Below are 20,104 nucleotides of genomic sequence, written 5' to 3'. Positions count from 1 at the left end.
CTACATGACACGTCTAACCTTCAAGTTAATTAGATAACATTCCATAGGAGGTAAATATCCCCGACGCAAGAAGCCAGACAGAAATGGCAGAGAATATTTTGCAAAAACTGGAAGGCATATTTGTATTGATGAGTAACGATCATCGCCATATATACTATAAATTCCAGGGACTGCTCAAAAGCAAATAGCGAGTTGAGTTGGACCAATTTTATTTCACAGATAGGGACGTATGTACAGCAAACGGCAGCCTTAGACCTTCTTACATCGTGGTCCTAAATAACTGCACGTCTCAGCCTTTTAATAAGTTTTTCTAATTAGTAGATCATTAATCTGCTTTTCTTTCAATTTACAAAATGCAGCTTTTTCGCACGAATTATTGTAAGAATTTAGAGGGGAAAAAATCAACAAAAAATAAATAAAGGAAATCAAGGGCAATGATTATATAACGCTAAATAATCACAGTTTTTTTTCCTTTTTCTCTCGTTTATATGGGAGGAAGAGGATCAATCGTCTAGTACAATAGTAGAAAAAAAAAACGGAATAAAGAGGCACGAAAAATTCTATTAGTGAGGATCGAACTCGAAATCTTTTGATTTCAAAATAGTGACTGATACCATTGCAGCAAGTGATATTTTTCAAAATATTTCAGATTTTTAATCACAAAATATGATGCAATTGACAATAAACTGTACTTTATGTGAAATTATTTTACTTGCAAATATCAGAGTTCGAAATCCACTAAAAAGTCTATATCGTGTATAGTGTCAAATCGATGCATGAGCGATGATTAGTAGGTGTGATACTTGCATTCTCATGGAAAAAAAGGAAATCCTAAATTTCTATGGGGAGGGATGATATATAGAAGAGAGAGCATCATATATATTGTGGTTGTTCGAATCTGCGCCTAAAATTTATCTTTGGAATTTGATGCTTTACTTTTACTTTTGGAGGGCCACACCCCACAGCCCACCCTTCTTCATCATCATTCGTTCCTTTAATTCTCTTTTTGTGTTCTTGTTGTCATCGCCGGTGGGATGATACCCCCCTTCCTTTCCCTTCCCTTCCCTTCCCTTTCTAACTAAAATTCCACTTTTTAATCGATGCCATGCCATGCCAATCCCCTTCTCTTTCTTTTCAATTAGTTAATAATTATCTTTTCGTACGAATATATATTTCATGTTTCCTCGGTATATCATCCAGATTATGTCTAATAAATACACTTTTATTTATTCCCATATAATGTAATAAATAAAAAGTACATTTGATGTACAATGCATGTGAAGAAGTACTGTTCGTTGGATCTCGATTACGGGAGAGATGTGTAATTTCTTGGATATTCTCATCAATTCTTTCGGTCGGAGTCTCCTTATTATGAATTTTTCCGAAATGGCTGGCGGGTCAAACGATTCGTTGCCGGAGGAACTTTTTGTTTGTTCTGGGAGTGGGGCTGGGGTCTGGTCTATTTTTGGAATCCTGAATCATAATTGCTGATTGATACAAATAACCATCGCGACATCGATAAAGAAAGTACCGCAATTATTAGCATTAAGGAAAACAAGGAAAACACGACCAAGACCGACTCTGCTCCTTTCCTTGTCGACTGCCTTGGTGATCACGATACAGCTTGCATCGATGTAACCGGACTCGGGTATTCATTCGTCAATGCATGGAGTAAATTGGGCCGAATTGTATTGTGCAGCCACAAGGCCCAGTTCAAAGCCCAATATCATGCCTGAATTTGGGCCGGGTCGTATCGTGGATGTATGGAAGACTATGGGCCCCCAACATTGAGACAGACAAGATCAGGCAAAGACAGACTAGGACAGAGCAGAAGCGGAGGGCATATTCCTTTGAGAATGTTCGGATTTAGCGGGAAAAGGGTCGTCTTCCCCAAAATCCACACCGGCTAATGGCGATAATGATGGAGTTCACTTGTTTTGCCGAATTCCAAGCAACTGCGAGGTTTGCTTCACTTGGACGCCAGTCAAACTGCTTCTCGAATCTCGACATCCTCGGTAATCGATCTCTCTCTCTCTCTCCGAGCCGTCATTTGACACGTTCCAGGATTTCTTAATTACATCGATGGTGCGATCTTAGTCCGTGGTCTGTAGCTGCTTGAGCTTACAATGAATCATCTGGTCTGAGTTTGATCTTATATGTAACATTCCGTCCCCTCCCTGAAGCTCCTCGGAAATGTTCCACATCTGTTTCTGCAGTCAACATTGCATATCCGGGACTGTCTATTGCTGGTGTTTCAGTTGTGGTGACCTAATCAAGGACAGAGATCTGCGAGAACTTGCAATTGCAGTACTGTTTCTAGCTATGTCAGGTCAGGGCTGTGGTTTGAAAGCCTATGGATGTATAGACCGACTTTCGAGGATAGACATTTAGCAGATGAAAACAGATCGGAAACTCTCCGAGACAAGAAGGCTGATGGTATCATTAGTGTGTCCTCCACCCTTCCCTTTTCAGCCTCAGCGTCGTCATGCCGCCCGTGAAAGATCAGGAACTCTGATTTAAGACATGTGGTCTCATTTCACTCGGGAGCGTCCTGTCTTGGCTTCGCCTCTCTTTTGTTTGTACCTCATATAATCCTTTGCTTCGAACATTAATATTTGTCGTTTGGTTTCGATGATCAGTAATCCATCTCAGCCTAGTAATCACGAAACAATCGGATATTTTGTACGATGACAGGAAATTGCTGATATAGATGCATGCATGTCACGATATATATGATGATCTTGACGTAAGTTCCTTTCTGTTGCTAGGTTATTTTAAAACAAGGAGCACAATGAAGCAATGTCACGATCAAACACGATTGGAAGCCGAGCCGGAAGGAACAACTCATTGGACTTGCTGAGGTAAGTTACAAGCAATTTTCGCCTGCCCTTCTCTATATCGCGGTGAATCTTAACTTATGCTCATGCTCATGCTCCGATTTCACGTCAACTAAGACACTCTAATAGCCCATTAGGTAAAGATATAATGGCTTGAAAAGAGTAGCATAGCAACACAACTAGTATCGTGACGAAGTTGTGTTCTTTCCGCTTCTAACTTACGATAATATGTCGGATCAGCTTATAATCTATGTGACTGAATGATAGTATAGCTCTGATTGTGGGATCTAAATAAGGAACCCTCAACCTTCTCATCTTGAAAAACTAGAAAGAATCTTCAATAAGTTCCCATTTCGTAATTCAAACGATCTTTGCTCTTACACCCGTTTTCCCTTTTCGGTTTCAATGCTAGCCCACGGATCTAGTACAATAAAATAGAAGTCTTCTAACTTCCCACTTCGTTATAAATAGCTATAACCAGAACGGGAGTCGTAAATAACACAGATTGTGGGAAGAATTGGACATGGCTTGGTCCTTGGTCTCCTCTTTGCTCAAACATATGTAATGATGATACAGTTTAGAATTCTCAGCTCAATTTGCAGTTTTTTTTTTTCATTACAAGGACTCACGAGTCTAAGTGCAAAGAAATAGAACCCTAATAACTAATAAAAGGATGCGAACAATCTCCCAAATGTCGAACTCAATTTGCAATTTTTTAGATTTAATAATCAGGACCAAATTGGTGGTGCAGTTGAGCCGGCACGGCAGGTCTACCAAACCAAAGTACCAAACACCTTTAAAAAGAAAAAAAAAATCATAATTAGTGGCTAAATGCCATCTCACCCGTCGCCCTCTTTGGATCTCCTGCCGTCCCCGAGGAGGATTGCCCCGTTTCTGCCACGTGTTTTGGTAGCCTCCCTATCTCGCCATGACACCGTCGGTATCTATTTATTCAGAGAGCATTAATAATAATCCTCTTTAATATCCCTCCAATACCATTTCCTATAAAAATTGGTATTGCTTCCTCTTCTACAATGGCCGGCCAGATCATATTTTTAGATTCTTCGATCAAGTAGTTCAGTCCAGTGTTCAGAAATGTATCCCATGATCCATCCTTCCATTGAGTCATAAACTGTATCATCTTAAATTAAGGTCATTTATAATTATTGATTCGAATGCCGTGGACTTGTATTAACTAATCTCATTACGAATTGATTTCCACTAGAATTTTCAATTTAAAATATTCAACAAATTCTTAGTTACTAATAGGATTGTTTGTGCCAATAAGTCTTTTTCTTTCCGTAAAATTATAAGCTATTCTCAATCTATTAATTGAAAATTAAACATAATTCTTATTTGAAGGTCAGCTGTGACTCTTTCACTCACCCCACCTTAACGCCTGGAATTAACGTTCTTTTTTTTTTTCGATGATGAATTAACGTTCTTTAAATGATGGCACTTGTCCCCTTCATCTGTTTCCGTTATTTCCCATGCCCAAAGCTACAGGTTCGGTGCTCCGAACCTCAGATTCGGCTTTTAAGAATCGGACGGACGAGATTTCATCTCTGCCCGTCCAATCTCTCTCCTCCCCGGGTTTTTCTCTTCTTCGTAAACCTCGAAGACGCGCGCTCACGCACTTCGTTTCGCTCTCCTGTTTCATTCTCTCCGCTGTCCTTTCTCTCTCGCTCTCTGTCCCTGTGTCCCTCTCTCTTCTCTAGCAGCGGAGATCTATGGCGGATCACGCCGGTGAGGCCGAGCCGTCTCTCATGGAGAAGGTCTCCGAGATGATCCATAACCACGACGGTTCTTCTTCGTCTGACTCTGACGATGATAAGCCCTCCGCTGTCGATACCATGAAATCGAAAGTCTACAGGCTCTTCGGTCGTGAAAAGCCCGTCCACAAGGTCCTCGGCGGCGGCAAACGTACTCCTTTTTTCCTCCTCCTTCTCTCTCTCTCTCTCTCTCTCTGCATTCATCTGCATAGGTGGACTGTGATTTGATTGTTTGATAACTGTATGCAACCGATATAAGAGACTCTGGCCGCAAGATCTAGCAGCATTATCTCGATATAATGGTACATTGTTATTTAGATACGATGCGATTTTTCTGATGTTTCTTCAGTAACAGTTTGATGCGTAATAGAGATCATATGGCTGTTTCTTCCAGAAAGATCAGCGGACCAGATTAGATGTTGCTTCTAGATTTAGTACCAATATCATAATGGTCATTAGCAAATTAAGAGCATGTGATAATTGCAATGATAGGATTTTCAACGGCAATGGCAAGGCGGATTGAATGAATCCCTTGTCCAGCATCTGTTACTTATCTAAGGAATTGCGCAGGAATCATTTAATGGTTTGCTATGTGTCCGATTTCCTTGATGATGGTTGGCCATCTTTTGGATGACGCATTGGGCTTCTGATGTTCCATTTGTCAAACATGGAATCATTTATTTCCAATTGTATACTTTTCCTGAAGGAATATTCACAATTTCTGGAGTTGCTAATATATGAAATCTACGTGTTTGCTTCAGCTCAACTTTAAAGTTTCTCAACGAAAACAAACATTAGGAGCAATAATTTACATGAATGCAGCATATAGTTTATTCAAATTACCTTCGTTTCTAGTGAAGGATATTTTGCAGTTAATTTGATTACATTTTTGCACTCATTGCTTTTGATCTTTGAGCAATATAAGGGTATTGTTCTACAATCTAATGGTGGTGTTTCATTGCTTAGTTAAGTAGATCTAACAATGATTTGGCTTGGAAAGAAATCTCTTATGTAGATAGCGACTATGATTTGGTATTTGATAATGGCTTCTCACATTAAGTGATTCTCTTGCAGGGAAAAATGAAAAAAAGCAGCTTTGCTTCTATCATTATCTCTATTTACCTCCCGCTTTGGCAGTGATTGTTCTGTATCATAATTTTCGGGTGTTCCTTACTATCTTTTGTCTACTGAATGATGATTTGCTGTTGCAGCTGCTGATATTTTTCTCTGGAGGGACAAGAAAATTTCAGGAACTGTGATTGGTGCTGCCACTGCAATATGGATTCTCTTTGAGCTGCTGGAGTACCATTTGATTGCTCTTGTTTGCCACATAGCAATTGTTGCACTCGCTGTTCTTTTCGTGTGGTCTAATGCAACGAACTTTATCCACAAGTACGCTATTGAACTTTAGCATACATTCCTTCCTAGCTGAAATGGCATATTGACTTCACTGCTCATACATATTTAGGTCCGCACCCCACATTCCGGATGTTGTAATTCCTGAGAAATGTGTGCTGGAAGTGGTCTCTGCGCTAAGATTTGAAATTAATAGGGGGTTAGCTATCTTGAGGGAGATAGCTTCCGGAAGAAATGTGAAGCAGTTTCTTGCTGTGAGTTGATCCTGCTCATAGAATTACATTTCTAGCTTACAGATCTCTCAATTTGTCTCTTTACAATGCAATGCAATTAATACATAAATTTTGAGTGCTTATTAACGTTTAAATCTACCTTTGCTGCTGATTTCAGGTTGTTGTGGGCTTGTGGGTCGTATCTGTTGTGGGGAGCTGGTTCAACTTTGTTACCTTGTTCTACATAAGTAAGGGGCTATATCTCTTATCATGGGCGCTACTGCCCTTTTAGGACATTGTGGCTGCTTTCATTCTCAGCTTCTGATTATTTTTGTGCTTCTTGAACAGTTTTTGTCTTGCTGCACACTGTGCCGGTGTTGTACGAGAAATTCGAGGACCAGGTTGATGCCTTCGGTGAGAAGGCAATGATTGAGATCAAGAAGCAGTATGCAGTCTTTGACGAGAAGGTCTTGAGTAAAATACCAAAAGGACCGTTGAAAGACAAGAAGAAAGATTAGAGTCGCTCCCTTGGTATGCACTTAGGCTTTTAATCACCAGAGAGAGGGGAAAGGAAACTTTAGATATGTCCAAGTTCAAACACTCATGCTACTTGGCACAAGGCATGGAGCCGAGGCTTTTATCTTATTTATGACCGTTGGATGTTTGTCTTTCGCCGGTGCTCTCTTGCTATGTAGTTCTCTCTACAATGGATAAAATGTGAGTTTGGCTCGTGTAGTTGATCAATCGCAGCTCCCATTTGAGACATAAACCCCGAAAAGTTCTATTAGTTTTGGTGAAAACCGACAATATCAATAAAGTCACACTTGACGAATCAATCAAATTATGGCTAGTCACCCCTCCCGGCCACTTCCGGCCGTGAAAAGGCGTAATAGATCGGTTCATTAGGGGGGGGGGGGGGGGACTATAGAGATATTTGTCGGTTTTAACCGATCTAATATACCTTTTCAGACTATGTTACAGGGAGCCGATTGGGCTTGGGTTTAATGAACAGTCCTAGGCCCAATTCCCAGAATTTGAATACGTACCTCACTGGACCGATGTAGTCAGGCCCTGCACACAGCAGTGGTTTGTGAAAGGCGCAGCCCATGCCCATTAAGGGCCCATACAGGTGCGGTCAAAATTTCTAGCCGAAGCTTAATCGTGGGCTCCAGATGTTATATGTTCACCAGGCCTCTCTCTCCACATACCTTACCCCTAAATAATTTTCTGGCGAACTAGGCAGTATATATGCAGGCAGATTCAATCGCAATCGTACAACTTATGGAAAATCATCGGAGGGATCATATCTCATGTATCACAATGTGTCGAAAGTTCGTAATGACGATACAATAATATTGATCTCATCACTGTGGCACTGTGATCTCTATAACTATTGCATGCTCCCCTTACTTGATATGTCCCAATATAGCAAACCAAATTGGTTTGGCGAGGAAATCTTCATGGTTTTTTCATGGATTTTCCTCCTCTCTTCCTCTTACTTCACCGATTTGCTGAGACGAGTTCACAGCCGTAAAATCAGCCAGGTATGTACTCGTATATGTGAAAATTTTGCTGCGATCGAAGTCCCATGCATATTCATCCAAAACGCCGTACACTTTTTGCATTCCAAATGAAGGGCTTAGGATCTGTGATGAGTGGCCTTGCTATAGGCCCATAACCTTGAAACGGGATGCCCCTCTGTATCACTATCACTCTCACTATCCGAAGACGAAAACTCATCCAATAAATAGTTTACAACCTGTTCATCACACAAGACCAGATATCAGTCTACGAGTCAATTCGGAAAATGTAATTCGGATTGTTCCAGAGATGCAATTCCAATCCTTCCGGAAGAGATAATAAGTGTTGCACATCTAAGCAGCTCGACAGAATGCATGATGCCTTTGGACAAAAGGAAATTACCTGGTGGGGTTGCACAGGCTTGATTTGACTAATGCCAGATCTATGTTCTGGGTGTTGACTCGAGCAAACGGTGCACCTGAGCCAAACAATTGTTTTGCAGTGTCTACAATATCCCCTGTTTGATATTAGTCTTCTCGAGGATTTCCCTGGACAGTAGGCAGCAGTGAGAGAGACTCGATAAATTATTTGGAGGCCACGATATATATAGGGAAACAACCTAATTGTAATATATGGGTGCTACGCCTTTGTCCAACCGATAAGACATACCTGTATATGCCTTTTTAAAGGCCTCTCTCCAATTGATAAATGATTTATCAGAAATCTCGTCTAGCATGGCTCTACGATGAGCACGACGGGCAGTCTCATTACAGCTATTCTCAGTCTTCAAACTTGCATCTTGATGACCAAATATTTTCGTGTATTGTGCCTTCCATAGAGAGTCATCACCGGCTGCTAAATTCCATGACCTTCAAATGGAGGACCCAGTGGTATGTTAAAATGATAGAAAGCGATGTATTAGACATGACAATGCTCAGTAAATGTGCTGGCAACTAGAAATTCTTCTCAAAATTGATTGACAAAGGGAAACAAAATAATACCAGCAGATGACTCCCACAGAGACTAAAGACTGAAAATCAAGGAAACTCATTATGTGCATAAGAACATCTTGAGGCAGCTGAGCACAATCTGAAACATGGAAAACTTATAAGTCTCAGCAAAGGCTACATCCAGTCTGAATAGAAACTACTCAAGGACTTCGGTCGTAGGAGAAAACTGACCTTTTCCTTCCTGCTGCACTTTTGATTGCCTCTTCTGAGCAATTTTCGCATGCTTAAATTCTTTTGCAGCCAAGCTCTTCTTTTGCTTCGGCAATGCCACCTCTGCTGCTTGAGCGAGTAAATTTGATGCTGATACTGCAGTCTGTGTCTGCATCCTGAAATTGCGATTTGAGCCACACAATCATATGAGAAGTTAAAGAATTAAACGCACCAACTAAAATGAACAGAAAATTAGTATTGCCAAATTCACGGCATCATAAACTTCTCCAGCATCCAACCGGACAATTTTGCTTCAATTAACACGAATGTCATCAAGTTAACAATGTTCAAATTAATGCCTTGGGCATGGCTAACATCAATCCTAGACAGTCAAAAAACTGCTGATTTTCCTTCGGGGAGACTCCTCTGTTTTCTAAACAATTGCCCGGGACATGTACCTCTGAGTAGGCACGTAACGATGGCGATCCTTCCCCGTGAAGGATCATCCAATAGCTAGACTTTGGGTTCGATTCTGTCTATCAATTACTGATCGAATTAGGGCAGTAATCACAGCCCGACATATATCCCGTTTAAGAGCTTGAATTCGCTTCAATCAATTAGAGGATTGAATTTCACCCAAAATCATGAACAGAATTTCGAGGGAGGAACACGAATCGGACACCGGGAAGAGATGGAGACCGATAAATAGGAGGAGGACTCACCGGGGAAGGAGGCGAAAGGCGGCGAGGGTGTCTTGGAAGATGAGGGACTGAACGTTCTTGGGGAATTTTTTGTAAGCACCCCTGAGGATGAAGCTCAGCTCCTTACAGGCAATTGGGTATCTGTGGATTCTTGGCAGCGACTCGCCGATTCCCAGTTTCTGGTATCTCTCGAGCAGGCTCGCCATTGATTTGATCTCGTCCGGAGGCTTCGGAGCTCAAATGCTCGACCTATTTAACGTGAGACATCATCTATTACGGCCGGGCCGACAATGATCTATGCTCATGCGTCCCATCTTAGGATATGATTTCAAAGACATTCTTAGCCATGTCGGTGTAAATTTCTACTTTTTTTTTTTTCCCCCCACGGATATAACAATAAAAAGTGCACGAATTTGGTAATCCGGTTGGACGAGGTTGAAGCAGTCCAATGACCTTTATAGTCATCAAACTTTTGCAAATTCCGGCCTGCTGTGGCGTATCGAATATAATGAAGCAAACCTAGAACATCTATGTACTCTATTCAACATCACCCAAAATATACAATTTACAAATCTTCCACTCTTTCAAACAACGTCTTCAATAAGCCTATCTACAAATCGATGAACCAAAGAAAGGGCAAAAAAAAAAAAAAAAAACCTTCCGTTTGTAGCATTTCTAAGTTTCCCACACTCATAATCACATAGAATTAATTAACATCACCAAACTCCATAGAGTCCAGGCTAAAAAAATCTCCCTACTTAATGGCGTCTATGAGGGTCTGTCCTCTTCTTGCTGCAGAATTCTTCACTTGCTGCTCTATGTTACTGCATGAGATACATCTTGAGTTTGTTCTTTAAGGACTTTCTATGGTCGCTTGCTCGCCAAGGCATAAGTCGTGGAAAGACGTGGTTGCCGTGCTTACATTTTGCATGATACTTGCCGGAGAACCTAGAGGAAGTAAGATAGCTGTTGCTTCTTCCTGGATCCTCCTTCCCCGTACAGATCGTTCCACTGCTTCAGCTCACTCATTACCGAGCCTTCAGCTGCAAAGCTTGCGGCCACCTGTAAAAGGATCCATAATATATAAGCATTCGAAGTTCCCACGCATATAGAAATGTTATTTGTTTCGATATAGCTGATAAGCGTATTTCAATGACCTGATTCTTGGCCTGCCTCATATCTTCCATGTTCAGGGGCCTCAGCGTGATCACTGCTTCCTCTTTATCCTCTTTACTCTCTTCTTCTTTTTCCTCTTTCTTCTCCGTGGAATCCTCTGAGCTCTTCCCTTCATCGGCGGCTCTTTGCTTCCTTTCCTGCAGGCGGTAAACACGAATAAAAATGCGAGAGACAATCCAAGCATTACAAAATGTCAAGTGGACGACAAGGCGTTTAATATTGAGTGCTTGAGAGTTAATTTACCTTATCTTTCAACCTCTCCTGCTGAATTAGCTCCCTAACAGGACGATATGCAGCTGTCACGCACAGATTCTGTTTCCAGGAAATAAGTAATTAAACTTCATCATCTTGTAAAGACGAACAGGGACAAGAAATGAAAAGATACCAAGTATACTAATGCATTTTTTCAGATCAGAACGAACCTTGAGGTCGCTTCCGCTGTATCCTTCTGTCATGGTAGCAAGCTCCTTATAGTCCAGATCTTCAACTTTCTCCTTTGACAGAAGAGTTTTTAAGATCATTTCCCGGTTTTCAACTGATGGGAGACCGACCATTATCCTGCTCGATAAGAAGACGGGGTTGAGCTAGTTTTCCATCTATGTAATTATTGCTCAATGTATCAAGCTAATAGGAAAAAAAGCAGATATTTTTCTTGGAACAATATGACGGAATCTTCATGCTTTGCAATAATTAATGCATCTATAACAGTGAATATACCTCCTTTCAAACCGCCTGATAATAGCCTCGTCGAGGTCAAACGGCCTGTTTGTTGCTGCAAGAACAAGAATGCGCTCCCCTGGCTTTGTCAGCAAACCATCCCAATGCGTCATGAACTCGTTCTTGATCTTACGCATAGCTTCATGCTCCCCAACCCTTGTCCTTTGTCCTAGCATGCTATCAACCTCATCCACAAAAATTATTGTGGGTGAAACTTTAGCTGCAAGCGTAAAGAGCGCTCTCACGTTCTTCTCATCTTCCCCAAACCACTTTGATGTGATGGTGGACATGGAGACGTTTATGAAGCTTGCTCCTGCCTCATTTGCGATTGCCTTTGCGAGCATTGTCTTGCCTGTGCCAGGGGGGCCAAAGAGAAGTATGCCTCTGCAAGGCTTCAGGAGGCCGCCTTTGAAGAGGTCGGGCCTTCGGAGCGGGAGCATGACGAGCTCTTGGAGCGACTCTTTGATCTCATCTAAAGCACCAATATCTGCGAACGTGACTCCGATCTCGTTCGCTGGGATGACCTCGGGCCTTATGCGCTTCTCGAACTCATTATCTGGAGGTACTTCCTGTGCAGTAATATGCTTTGTTACATTCCGCAATGGATCAAATGGAGTTGACATGCCAATCTCGAACTTCAACCCACTGAAAAGATTAATAATTTAGATGTACCGGAGCCTTGGGAGGGGGATTCTCTGAGTCTTTCTTCGCAGCAGAGCCCGATTTCTCTGCCTCAGTCTTGCTCTCAATTGTCAAGTTATCAGACTTGAGATCAGTTTTTGCGCCGAAAATATCTTCCCCTTTGGTTGCCTATGTCAACATGGTAACAGCTATTAATGCACAAATCATATCTCCCCGATTTTTCAATTAGTCAGAACTTCCGATTCTCGAACTAACCTTAGAAGATTCAGCATTTTGCTCCATCTTTAAACTCTCCTTGTCCCCGCCTTTCCCTTCCTGGAAGATATTCAGCCCATGGGACAAGCTGTTCCATATTCAAGGCAATTAAACATACAAACTTAATTTATCTGCCACAAGAACAATACTTCTCTGCAAGAACTGACAAAAGGAGACTAGGGGAAAAAAAAAGAGAAAATCTTCCAACCTTTGTGAGGTTATGACAAGCTTTCCATTTCGATATTCCGGATCCTTGTTATTCATAAGATGATAAGAGATTGCAGAAACAACGATCTCTTCAATGTAATTGCTAAGAGAGATCGTGTCTGAGTGACAGAATGATACCAAATCATCGCAAACAATATCATTTGCTGCTAAAACCTCAGCAATGTGGTTCCTGTTGTCTTGGACCTGGAGCATTTTCATATCCTCTTCCAACTGAGCCTTCCAGCTCATGAGATGAGTCTCATCTTCGGGTGGCTTTATCACGATGTTGTAAGGAAACAGAGAGCTGAGCCTCTCATCAACTTCCGCACAATCATCCTCCTCATCAAGCTTCCGAGAACCAAGAATTAATACAGATCCCGAGAGTCTATGAATCATTCTGTGGAACAATTTGTATAGCCTTTCTGATTGAAGAAGAAGCCTCTCAGCATCTCTGAGGTACAAAATGACCGAACTTATCTCTGACACTGAAACCAAGACCTACGCAAAGTAAATAATCCAGTCAGCTGAGTTTAATTGAGAGACAAGCTATCCTGCTTTCATCGGAAAAACGCATCTTCCGAATTCAAACCCAAAACTTTGAAGATGCACATGAAGTTTTTACCTTGTAAAGTGATTGTAGAAACAGTTTCTCATCAAAACACCATCGACTAGTTCGCTTGGAGAATGATGCTGAAAGAATGAAAGCAGAAACAGAAGTAAGAATCTTCTAACTACAAACTGGATAGATCAAATATTTTGCAGAAGAGAGTTTGCTACAACCTGAAGTCATAGGATTGAAGTCAGAGCAAATACTGCTCTCAGACGTCATCGAGGTGTTCCTACGATGCTTGGAGGGATTACTAGATTCTTCCAGACCCCTAAGCATGTAGAAAAATAATATCAACTGCTGAACATGACAATTAATCCAACAAAAGGGATCTCAAGAGGGAACTACTTCAATTTCAATTGAATTTAGCCATTAAAAAATCTTTTTCTTCTTTTTTTTCCTCTCTAATAGACAAGCTACCTTGATTTAACATCGAAGCTGCTGGTTTGCCTATGTAATGTGCCTCTTTTCTCCCTTGAAGGTGAAACTGAGAAGGAACTGAACAAGCTGGACATTCGCTCCAAGGTCACCTCCGAGATAGACCTCTTGAAAGACTATATAAAGGAAAAGATTGATTGAGAAATTACACTCTCAAAGCCTTTGGTTTCGGTTCCACTGGATAATCAGATATTTAGAGGCCTACCGGTTCTTTGGTGGGACACCCGTACTTGTTTTGCATCTATAGAAAGGTGAAAAGAGTGTCAGCATGCAGATTTTTTTTTTTTTTAAAAAAAAAGCAGTGTACTAATGATCCAAAATCAAACTAATCTAGTCACCTTAAGTGAAAACTCGGAGATATCCAAGATCAGCAGTTTTGATCCGAAGTAGTGAGCTAAAGCCTTGGCAAGCATTTGTTGGTAAAGTTCTGCAGACAAGAAAGCATCTTATAATTGTTAGGTCAAAGTGGGTCTAGATTCATATACATAAGGGAAAAGAAATTTTCAGGGGTAATACAAAGAAAAGAAATTACCAGCTGGCCCAGAGAGCAGTATAGTCCTACTCGCAGCTGAAAGGTTCCGAGTGTGCTTAGACAAGTCGGCATGCTTTAGGTGAACAAATGCCGCACTCGTCAACAATGCCCAAGTTTGTTGGCTGTGATCAAGTTCGAAAAAAGAACTGTTATCTACCGGTTCCAAGAGTATTCCGAGCCACTATTGCTGAAAAGATGTACGGCGAAAGAACTGCAACTTCTAGAGATTCCAACTATCCAAAAGCAGATAACTCTTAACTACTGGGAACCAGCATGAAGAGTTGTTAAGAGTTTGAGCTGATTTCAAGGAAGCAACAGATATGCCGTATAGAATCATAGTTCCATAAGAAATGGCCGAATTTGAGTAGTGTTGTATGTTTTCTTTCAGCGTCAACATCAGAATCTTGGACGAACCCTCTCAAAAGGGTTCCGTGCTGGCAGACAAAATAAAAATATGTTGGAAAAGGGTCAACCAGAGATACGATGATACAAAGGACCAATAACTGATTTCTGAATCAGGTGTAAGAATCTCAAGCTGCAAAACAAGATGATGGATACCTGGACAACTAGTTTGGTTAAGAAATCAACATTTACCACTTAAAAATCCTATCTCTGGTTGCAAGACACGCCAAAAATGAAGAGAAATGCACTTCATATACCAAGTGACACAAACGAGGAATATAAACATGAATATTCTGGCTGAAGAATGTAACACGATGAACACGCGGCAAGCTAAGACAGAGGATTCTGCAGGAAAGAATGGAAACATCGAGTTTACCTCAGGTAATAGGGGAACTCGTCGAACTTAATATTGGTTTGTTTGCCATCAATGATCTGTTTCAACAACTCCTGTTCAATCTGCTGAGACGTGATCTCATCAGAAGAGTTCCCACTCATCCACCTGCCCACCTTTTGCCCGGAAGCCAAGCCTAAGCCCACACCGACCCCAACGCCGACGCTCAATGCCGACAAGAGGACATTCTTCTGCTCCATTTCTTCTGCAGAGATCCCTGTTCGCTTCCAAAACCCAAAGAGCTTCACACCGATATTATAAATGTTGTCGCGAGTCCTGAGTCCTGGTACGCAACGTAAATAAATATGAGAGTGAGCAGAGATTCAGAGTCGGGGGAACAGGACAAGAAACACCCATAAAGGAACATTTACCATACGTATGATCAGTACAGAATATACTCTCTCTCTTTTTTTTTTTTTAACAAACAATAATGATAGCAGTGCAGAAACAGAGATGAGAGGGAACGTAGCAGCAGAGCAATGATCTGCATATATTATTTTATTAAGGGGACGGGATGGGATGCAGAGTAACAGAGACAGAGCCAAAAGAAACAGAGCATACCGTCCACACGAATGGTTCAAGAACTTGAATGAAAGATTCAATGGATCATCATCGTCGTCGTCGTCGTCGGTGAAAAGGGGAAAGAAAGAAAGAAAGAAAGAAAGAATGGGGAAAACTTGGATTCAGGAGAGAGAAAGAAGGAAAGGAAAAAAAGAAGAAGATCTGTTTGGGGGAATGATATTTGATGGATTTGGAAACGATTAAAAATGGAGGAGGAGGAGGAGGGAGGGGGGGTGTGATGGATTTGTGTGCTTCTTCCTTATGGGATAGAGAAAGAGGAGGGAAGGGAGATATGAAAACGAAGGTGGCCGGCCCCTCCCTCGGCTATATATAGCGCCTTTCTCTCTCTCTTTGTCTGTGTTTTCTGACATTGGGTGGACGTTAAAGTGCCGCCCCTACTCATCCCATTTCCTCCCCCCCTTCGGTTTGCCTTTTTGACACACCGGGGACCCCCCCTCCCTTCCTATTGTTGGCGGCTACCAACCCAAATAATAATAATAATAATTCTTGGGCCAATATTTTATTTCAATAGAATAATTAAATGAACTCGAAATTCACTATAATATTACGTTTGATAACGAAATTAAATTTGATTTAAAAAGATAAAGGTAAAAATAATTTAAAAAAAGTATGTAAAATAATTTGAGAAAGAATATAAAAAAGTAACAACTGTGTTTATTAAAAAAAATTATTGAATAATAATTTAATATTAAAAAATTAATTTAAATAATAGATAAAAAAATATACGAAAGAGAATTTGAAGAAAAAATATAAAAGGAATTAATGATTGTGTTGTTAAATTGATGAAAAATTTAAGTTAAGTAAAGTTAAATTAAATTAGGATTTGTTACCAAACAAAGTATTAAAATATCTTATGGGCAAAGTCAAGTTTGGTGCGCAACTGAACCTAACGAGTCTAAGTTCATCTGTTATTTCACAAAATTAATTTACGCATTGCTTCTTCTTTTTTTCTATGTGATTTTTTTTTGGGGGTAAATTGGGGGCCAAAGTCCAATTGCATTACAAGAAATAATCAAGCAATACAATATCGAGGCATAGTGGCCTTTACGAGTTCACCAAATAACAAGGAATCGAGTTCAGGCGGGCAAACACCCAACTAATGCGTCTCATTAGGGAATGTTAATGCATGATTCGCCACACAATCCGTACATATATTCCCCTCCCTGTAGACATGCTCCACAACCACCGTCCAACTCCGTTCCATCAAACTACGAATATCCTTCTCTAGAGCCTCATTCCAACCCACATGATCGCCATTCAAACGAAGCATGCAATGTACTGCTTCCAAATCCACTTCTAGAATGAGGTTTCGAGTGCCTAAATTCCATGCCATATCCAAAACCTATTTTGACTGCCCATAGCTCTGCTACAATAGAATTAGAAAATACGATATTGTGAACAAAACCTCCCATCCTCCTTCCGTCTTCGTCTCGTAGCAAACCCCCGGTACTGGAGCACCCCAGACTGCCTTTTGCAACTCCATTGGTGTTCAGTTTATGCCATCGATGGCCTGGTTTGGTCCCCCGACCCTTGGTAAAGGTGTCCGAAGCTTCTCCATTCCATAATACTTGAAGAACTGGAGTAGATTTGCAGTCCATTATTTAACACCGGAGACTATTTGGAATGCCCACCAAACGGAGGGTATCATCTATAAAGCTCTAGGAGAGTCTGTCATAGGCTTTATCTAGATCCACTTTCACAGCCATGAACCCCTTCTTCCTCGGTAAAGACCTCATAATATGATCGATCTCCTTTGCCACGACTATATTATGTTGAATGCGTCTTCTGGCACAAAGCTAGCATGGTTCGGAGCTACCCAATATGGCATATATGGTTTCAACCGATTAGCGGTAGTTTTTGTAAGTATCTTATAAGACACGTTATATAAGCTAATCGGTCGAAAATTGTGAATGGTCTTCGTTTTTGCACCTTTTGAATAAGCACCTTTAATTAAAGAAAAAAATGATCCTATAAGTTTGGCCTTCCGCCTTAGGTTAGTTTTGGTTCTATAAGTTTTAAAAGTGCTAATTGATCCGTTCCGTAACCGATCAAACGGAATTGCTGACGTGACTTTCACGGTGTTAAATTTATCAATGTGGCAATGTATTATTGGCTGAAAAAAAAAATACGAAAAGGGGGAAACCTCAACCTGTGGTTAGGGTGTCGCCTGGGGGGAGGGTCACCGGAAAGAGGCCTCCCACCCCTGTACGGTCTCCCCTACCTCCGTCTGTTTTCAGCAGAAGCAGGGAGGGGGAGGGAAGGGTCATCGGAGGGGGCCCCCACCCCCGATGGCTGGGGTTTCCCTTTTATTTTTTTTTTCAGCTAAAGTCACGTGGATAAATATAACGCTATAAAGTCCATGTCAATAATTCCATTTGACCGGTTACGGAACTAACCAAAAACGTCTAATGGATCAAACGTATAAGACTGATTCGGCACTTTTGAAACTTATAAGATCAAAACTGACTTAAAGCCAAACTTATATGATGTTTTTGTCTCTATCCTGTTTTTTCCTACGAGCTTGGACTAGGAAAAAGAACCAAAAGAAAATTTTCCTATTATTAAAAGGGAAAGAAAAGGAGGAATAGTCTTCTTTGAAATGTTTACCCATATTTCATAATCGCTACTCGAAAGAAATGAATAGGAAGAAACCGAAGAAAAGAAACAGCAAAAATAGAAAAATGACGGCTAATGAGAGCTACTTGTTTGACGGAAGGGAGTGCTGCAAACTTCACGTAACCTTCATTGACAATTTCTCGGATATATCGGTCGCCTCGATGGCGACTCGATTCTGGCACTTCTGCCGAGGAATTTTTCCATATTACTATGTCATCCGGTTTATATGTATTCATATATAGAAAAATAAAAATATTGATATCAACTTTGACTGCTTGAGCTTGTCCGAGATGGCATACATACATGTATACTGAAATTTCAAATTGACACTCGATGCATACTAGCTTGGAAATCGGAACTAATTAGACTCAATCGTTGCTTGGCCTAGCCACCAACGTCGAAGACTAGCTAGTTTTCTTCCTTTGGAAGGAATATCTCCCCTCCTTTTTTATTTTTATTTTTCTTATTTTTCTGTTGCACGAGCTCGAGCACATGGGAGGAAGAAAGAAGGCTCCTAGTAAAGGGTATTCATTGTGCACGTTTCTCCCTTTTTTTATAAATTTTTTTTGAAAAAAATTTCTTTTTTATTTTCACATTTTATTGTTTTCCCCTTTGTCTTTCCCCTGTCATAGGCAATGCTTTCGCTATTGCGCGTGAATGCAAATATTGGGACTGTTCCACACCTTTAAAAAAAAAAAAGGGAAAGACAAAAATTGATATGCAAAAAAAGACTAAAAATTTGCATCAATTATTTGGTATAATAATTATAGTGAGAGAAATTATGGATGTGTCCAATCTCGATCGAAGTTACTATTGATATGTAGCAATATACACTGATCATAGATAGATGAAGCAACAACCTTCTATGTGCAACTTGTAATCGACTTTGTCTTCGTCGGCATAATTTCACGACTAATAGTAGTTGTTGCCTGCTGGTGGGGTGATCAGGGTCCGCTAAGAACGTTGGGCGCCCTTCCTCTCCTCCTATAGCTAGTCTACTTGAACTCCCAACCCAACTGGATCTCTTTCTTATTTTCGTTCTTTGGAAGAGATCAGAGCTAGCGAACCTTCCCACTTTGCCTTCGGGATGTCTCATTCATTACGTTAGACCATGTGATGATGACACTGGAAACAGGCTGCAATTGGGAACTGACGAAGACGGTGACGTTTTGCAAGAAAAATAAATACTAGTATTCAGAAAAACTCCGCGGATGATCTTATTCGAGTCTTTTTCATGTGATCAAACTTCTTTGTTTGGGTCGTATTATCCGGACCGCGGATACATATTGCTGTTTCGTTTTCAATGAATAACCAGATGAAGATCCCAAATCTTCCCAAAATTCACAAGGCATAGAAGTCAGAGCTCTCTCTTTTTTTTTCCTTATGAATATAAAAGCCAGAGCTGTTTACTAAAGAAAACACAAACATTCATATGCATGGAATGGCCTCCACATGCTATAATTGATCGAATAATAATGAAAAGTAGAAAAGAGAAAAACAAAATAAATAACAAATAAAATCATACCTAACCCCCTATACACCACCTTCCCCTTTCTCCATGCTGGAATATATTTCTTTTTCTTTTTTTAAATTTTTTTTATTGGTGTGGAAATGGTGGTTTGTATTTCAAGACTCTAGCTTTTGGCCTGTCTCAACTGATCACTTTCCTAAGCTTTTTTCTCAGCAAAGCCATGGCTTTTTGATACCTAAAGTTAGAGCCAGTCTCGATCATCTAATTTGCTCCAATAATAATCAGGCATTTCTAGCTTGCTACAATCCCTATTATTGATAAATCATTCATGTCCAAATCCTAATTTCGATCAAAGTGGATGTTGTTGCGGAAAATATACGATAGTAGAAGAAATTTAGAACGAAAAGCAAAAAGGACACACGAGAGATATAAGCTGCTACTTATAAATGAAATCTCCCTAATTACATCACTAATGAGCCGAACTGAAAAATAGAACGATCGCCGCTTTC

The 20,104-nt window shown here is 40.6% G+C and overlaps 3 protein-coding genes across 3 annotated transcripts; 1 reads left to right on the top strand and 2 right to left on the bottom strand.

Moving 5' to 3' along the window:
• The first annotated feature begins 4,417 nt into the window (after positions 1 to 4,417).
• Positions 4,418 to 6,921, top strand: LOC116195316 (reticulon-like protein B4). The gene is made up of 5 exons (XM_031524420.1): positions 4,418 to 4,760; positions 5,821 to 6,001; positions 6,078 to 6,219; positions 6,356 to 6,425; positions 6,526 to 6,921. Exons 1-5 carry the CDS (start codon positions 4,568 to 4,570, stop codon positions 6,693 to 6,695), a joined length of 756 nt encoding a protein of 251 aa, XP_031380280.1. The 5' UTR covers positions 4,418 to 4,567; the 3' UTR covers positions 6,696 to 6,921.
• A 515-nt stretch (positions 6,922 to 7,436) lies between these two features.
• On the bottom strand, positions 7,437 to 9,928 carry LOC116195315 (F-box protein At5g52880). Its single transcript, XM_031524419.1, has 6 exons — positions 9,581 to 9,928; positions 8,880 to 9,034; positions 8,700 to 8,787; positions 8,368 to 8,567; positions 8,101 to 8,246; positions 7,437 to 7,936 (listed from the first exon to the last, which is right to left on the bottom strand). The coding sequence occupies exons 1-6, from the start codon at positions 9,763 to 9,765 to the stop codon at positions 7,817 to 7,819; spliced, it is 894 nt and encodes a 297-aa protein (XP_031380279.1). The 5' UTR covers positions 9,766 to 9,928; the 3' UTR covers positions 7,437 to 7,816.
• Positions 9,929 to 10,065: 137 nt separating this feature from the next.
• On the bottom strand, positions 10,066 to 15,840 carry LOC116195314. Its single transcript, XM_031524418.1, has 16 exons — positions 15,488 to 15,840; positions 14,912 to 15,209; positions 14,134 to 14,255; positions 13,940 to 14,028; positions 13,807 to 13,842; positions 13,584 to 13,717; positions 13,337 to 13,434; positions 13,179 to 13,246; positions 12,558 to 13,054; positions 12,350 to 12,437; positions 12,125 to 12,262; positions 11,453 to 12,021; positions 11,158 to 11,293; positions 10,979 to 11,047; positions 10,717 to 10,872; positions 10,066 to 10,621 (listed from the first exon to the last, which is right to left on the bottom strand). Exons 2-16 carry the CDS (start codon positions 15,124 to 15,126, stop codon positions 10,508 to 10,510), a joined length of 2,529 nt encoding a protein of 842 aa, XP_031380278.1. The 5' UTR covers positions 15,127 to 15,209; positions 15,488 to 15,840; the 3' UTR covers positions 10,066 to 10,507.
• Between the last annotated feature and the right edge of the window lie 4,264 nt (positions 15,841 to 20,104).

The sequence above is a fragment of the Punica granatum genome, chromosome 2 (assembly GCF_007655135.1).
Source record: "Punica granatum isolate Tunisia-2019 chromosome 2, ASM765513v2, whole genome shotgun sequence".
NCBI classification, from domain to species: domain Eukaryota; kingdom Viridiplantae; phylum Streptophyta; class Magnoliopsida; order Myrtales; family Lythraceae; genus Punica; species Punica granatum.
This window is presented reverse-complemented; position numbering and strand designations above follow the sequence as displayed.

Bases quoted from the DNA above. Each gene is read 5' to 3' on its own strand.
- LOC116195315 (XM_031524419.1), bottom strand. From the start codon at position 9,765: ATGGCGAGCCTGCTCGAGAGATACCAGAAACTGGGAATCGGCGAGTCG. The intron at 8,788-8,879 runs GTCAGTTTTCTC...TCCATGTTTCAG, and splicing joins AGTGCAGCAGGAAGGAAAAG to ATTGTGCTCAGCTGCCTCAA. The intron at 8,247-8,367 runs GTATGTCTTATC...CCTACTGTCCAG, and splicing joins CTTTAAAAAGGCATATACAG to GGAAATCCTCGAGAAGACTA.
- LOC116195316 (XM_031524420.1), top strand. From the start codon at position 4,568: ATGGCGGATCACGCCGGTGAGGCCGAGCCGTCTCTCATGGAGAAGGTC. The intron at 4,761-5,820 runs GTACTCCTTTTT...TTGCTGTTGCAG, and splicing joins GGTCCTCGGCGGCGGCAAAC to CTGCTGATATTTTTCTCTGG. The intron at 6,426-6,525 runs GTAAGGGGCTAT...CTTCTTGAACAG, and splicing joins TGTTACCTTGTTCTACATAA to TTTTTGTCTTGCTGCACACT.
- LOC116195314 (XM_031524418.1), bottom strand. From the start codon at position 15,126: ATGGAGCAGAAGAATGTCCTCTTGTCGGCATTGAGCGTCGGCGTTGGG. The intron at 14,029-14,133 runs GTAATTTCTTTT...TCTTGTCTGCAG, and splicing joins ACTGCTCTCTGGGCCAGCTG to AACTTTACCAACAAATGCTT. The intron at 13,435-13,583 runs GTAGCTTGTCTA...CTACATGCTTAG, and splicing joins AGCTTCGATGTTAAATCAAG to GGGTCTGGAAGAATCTAGTA.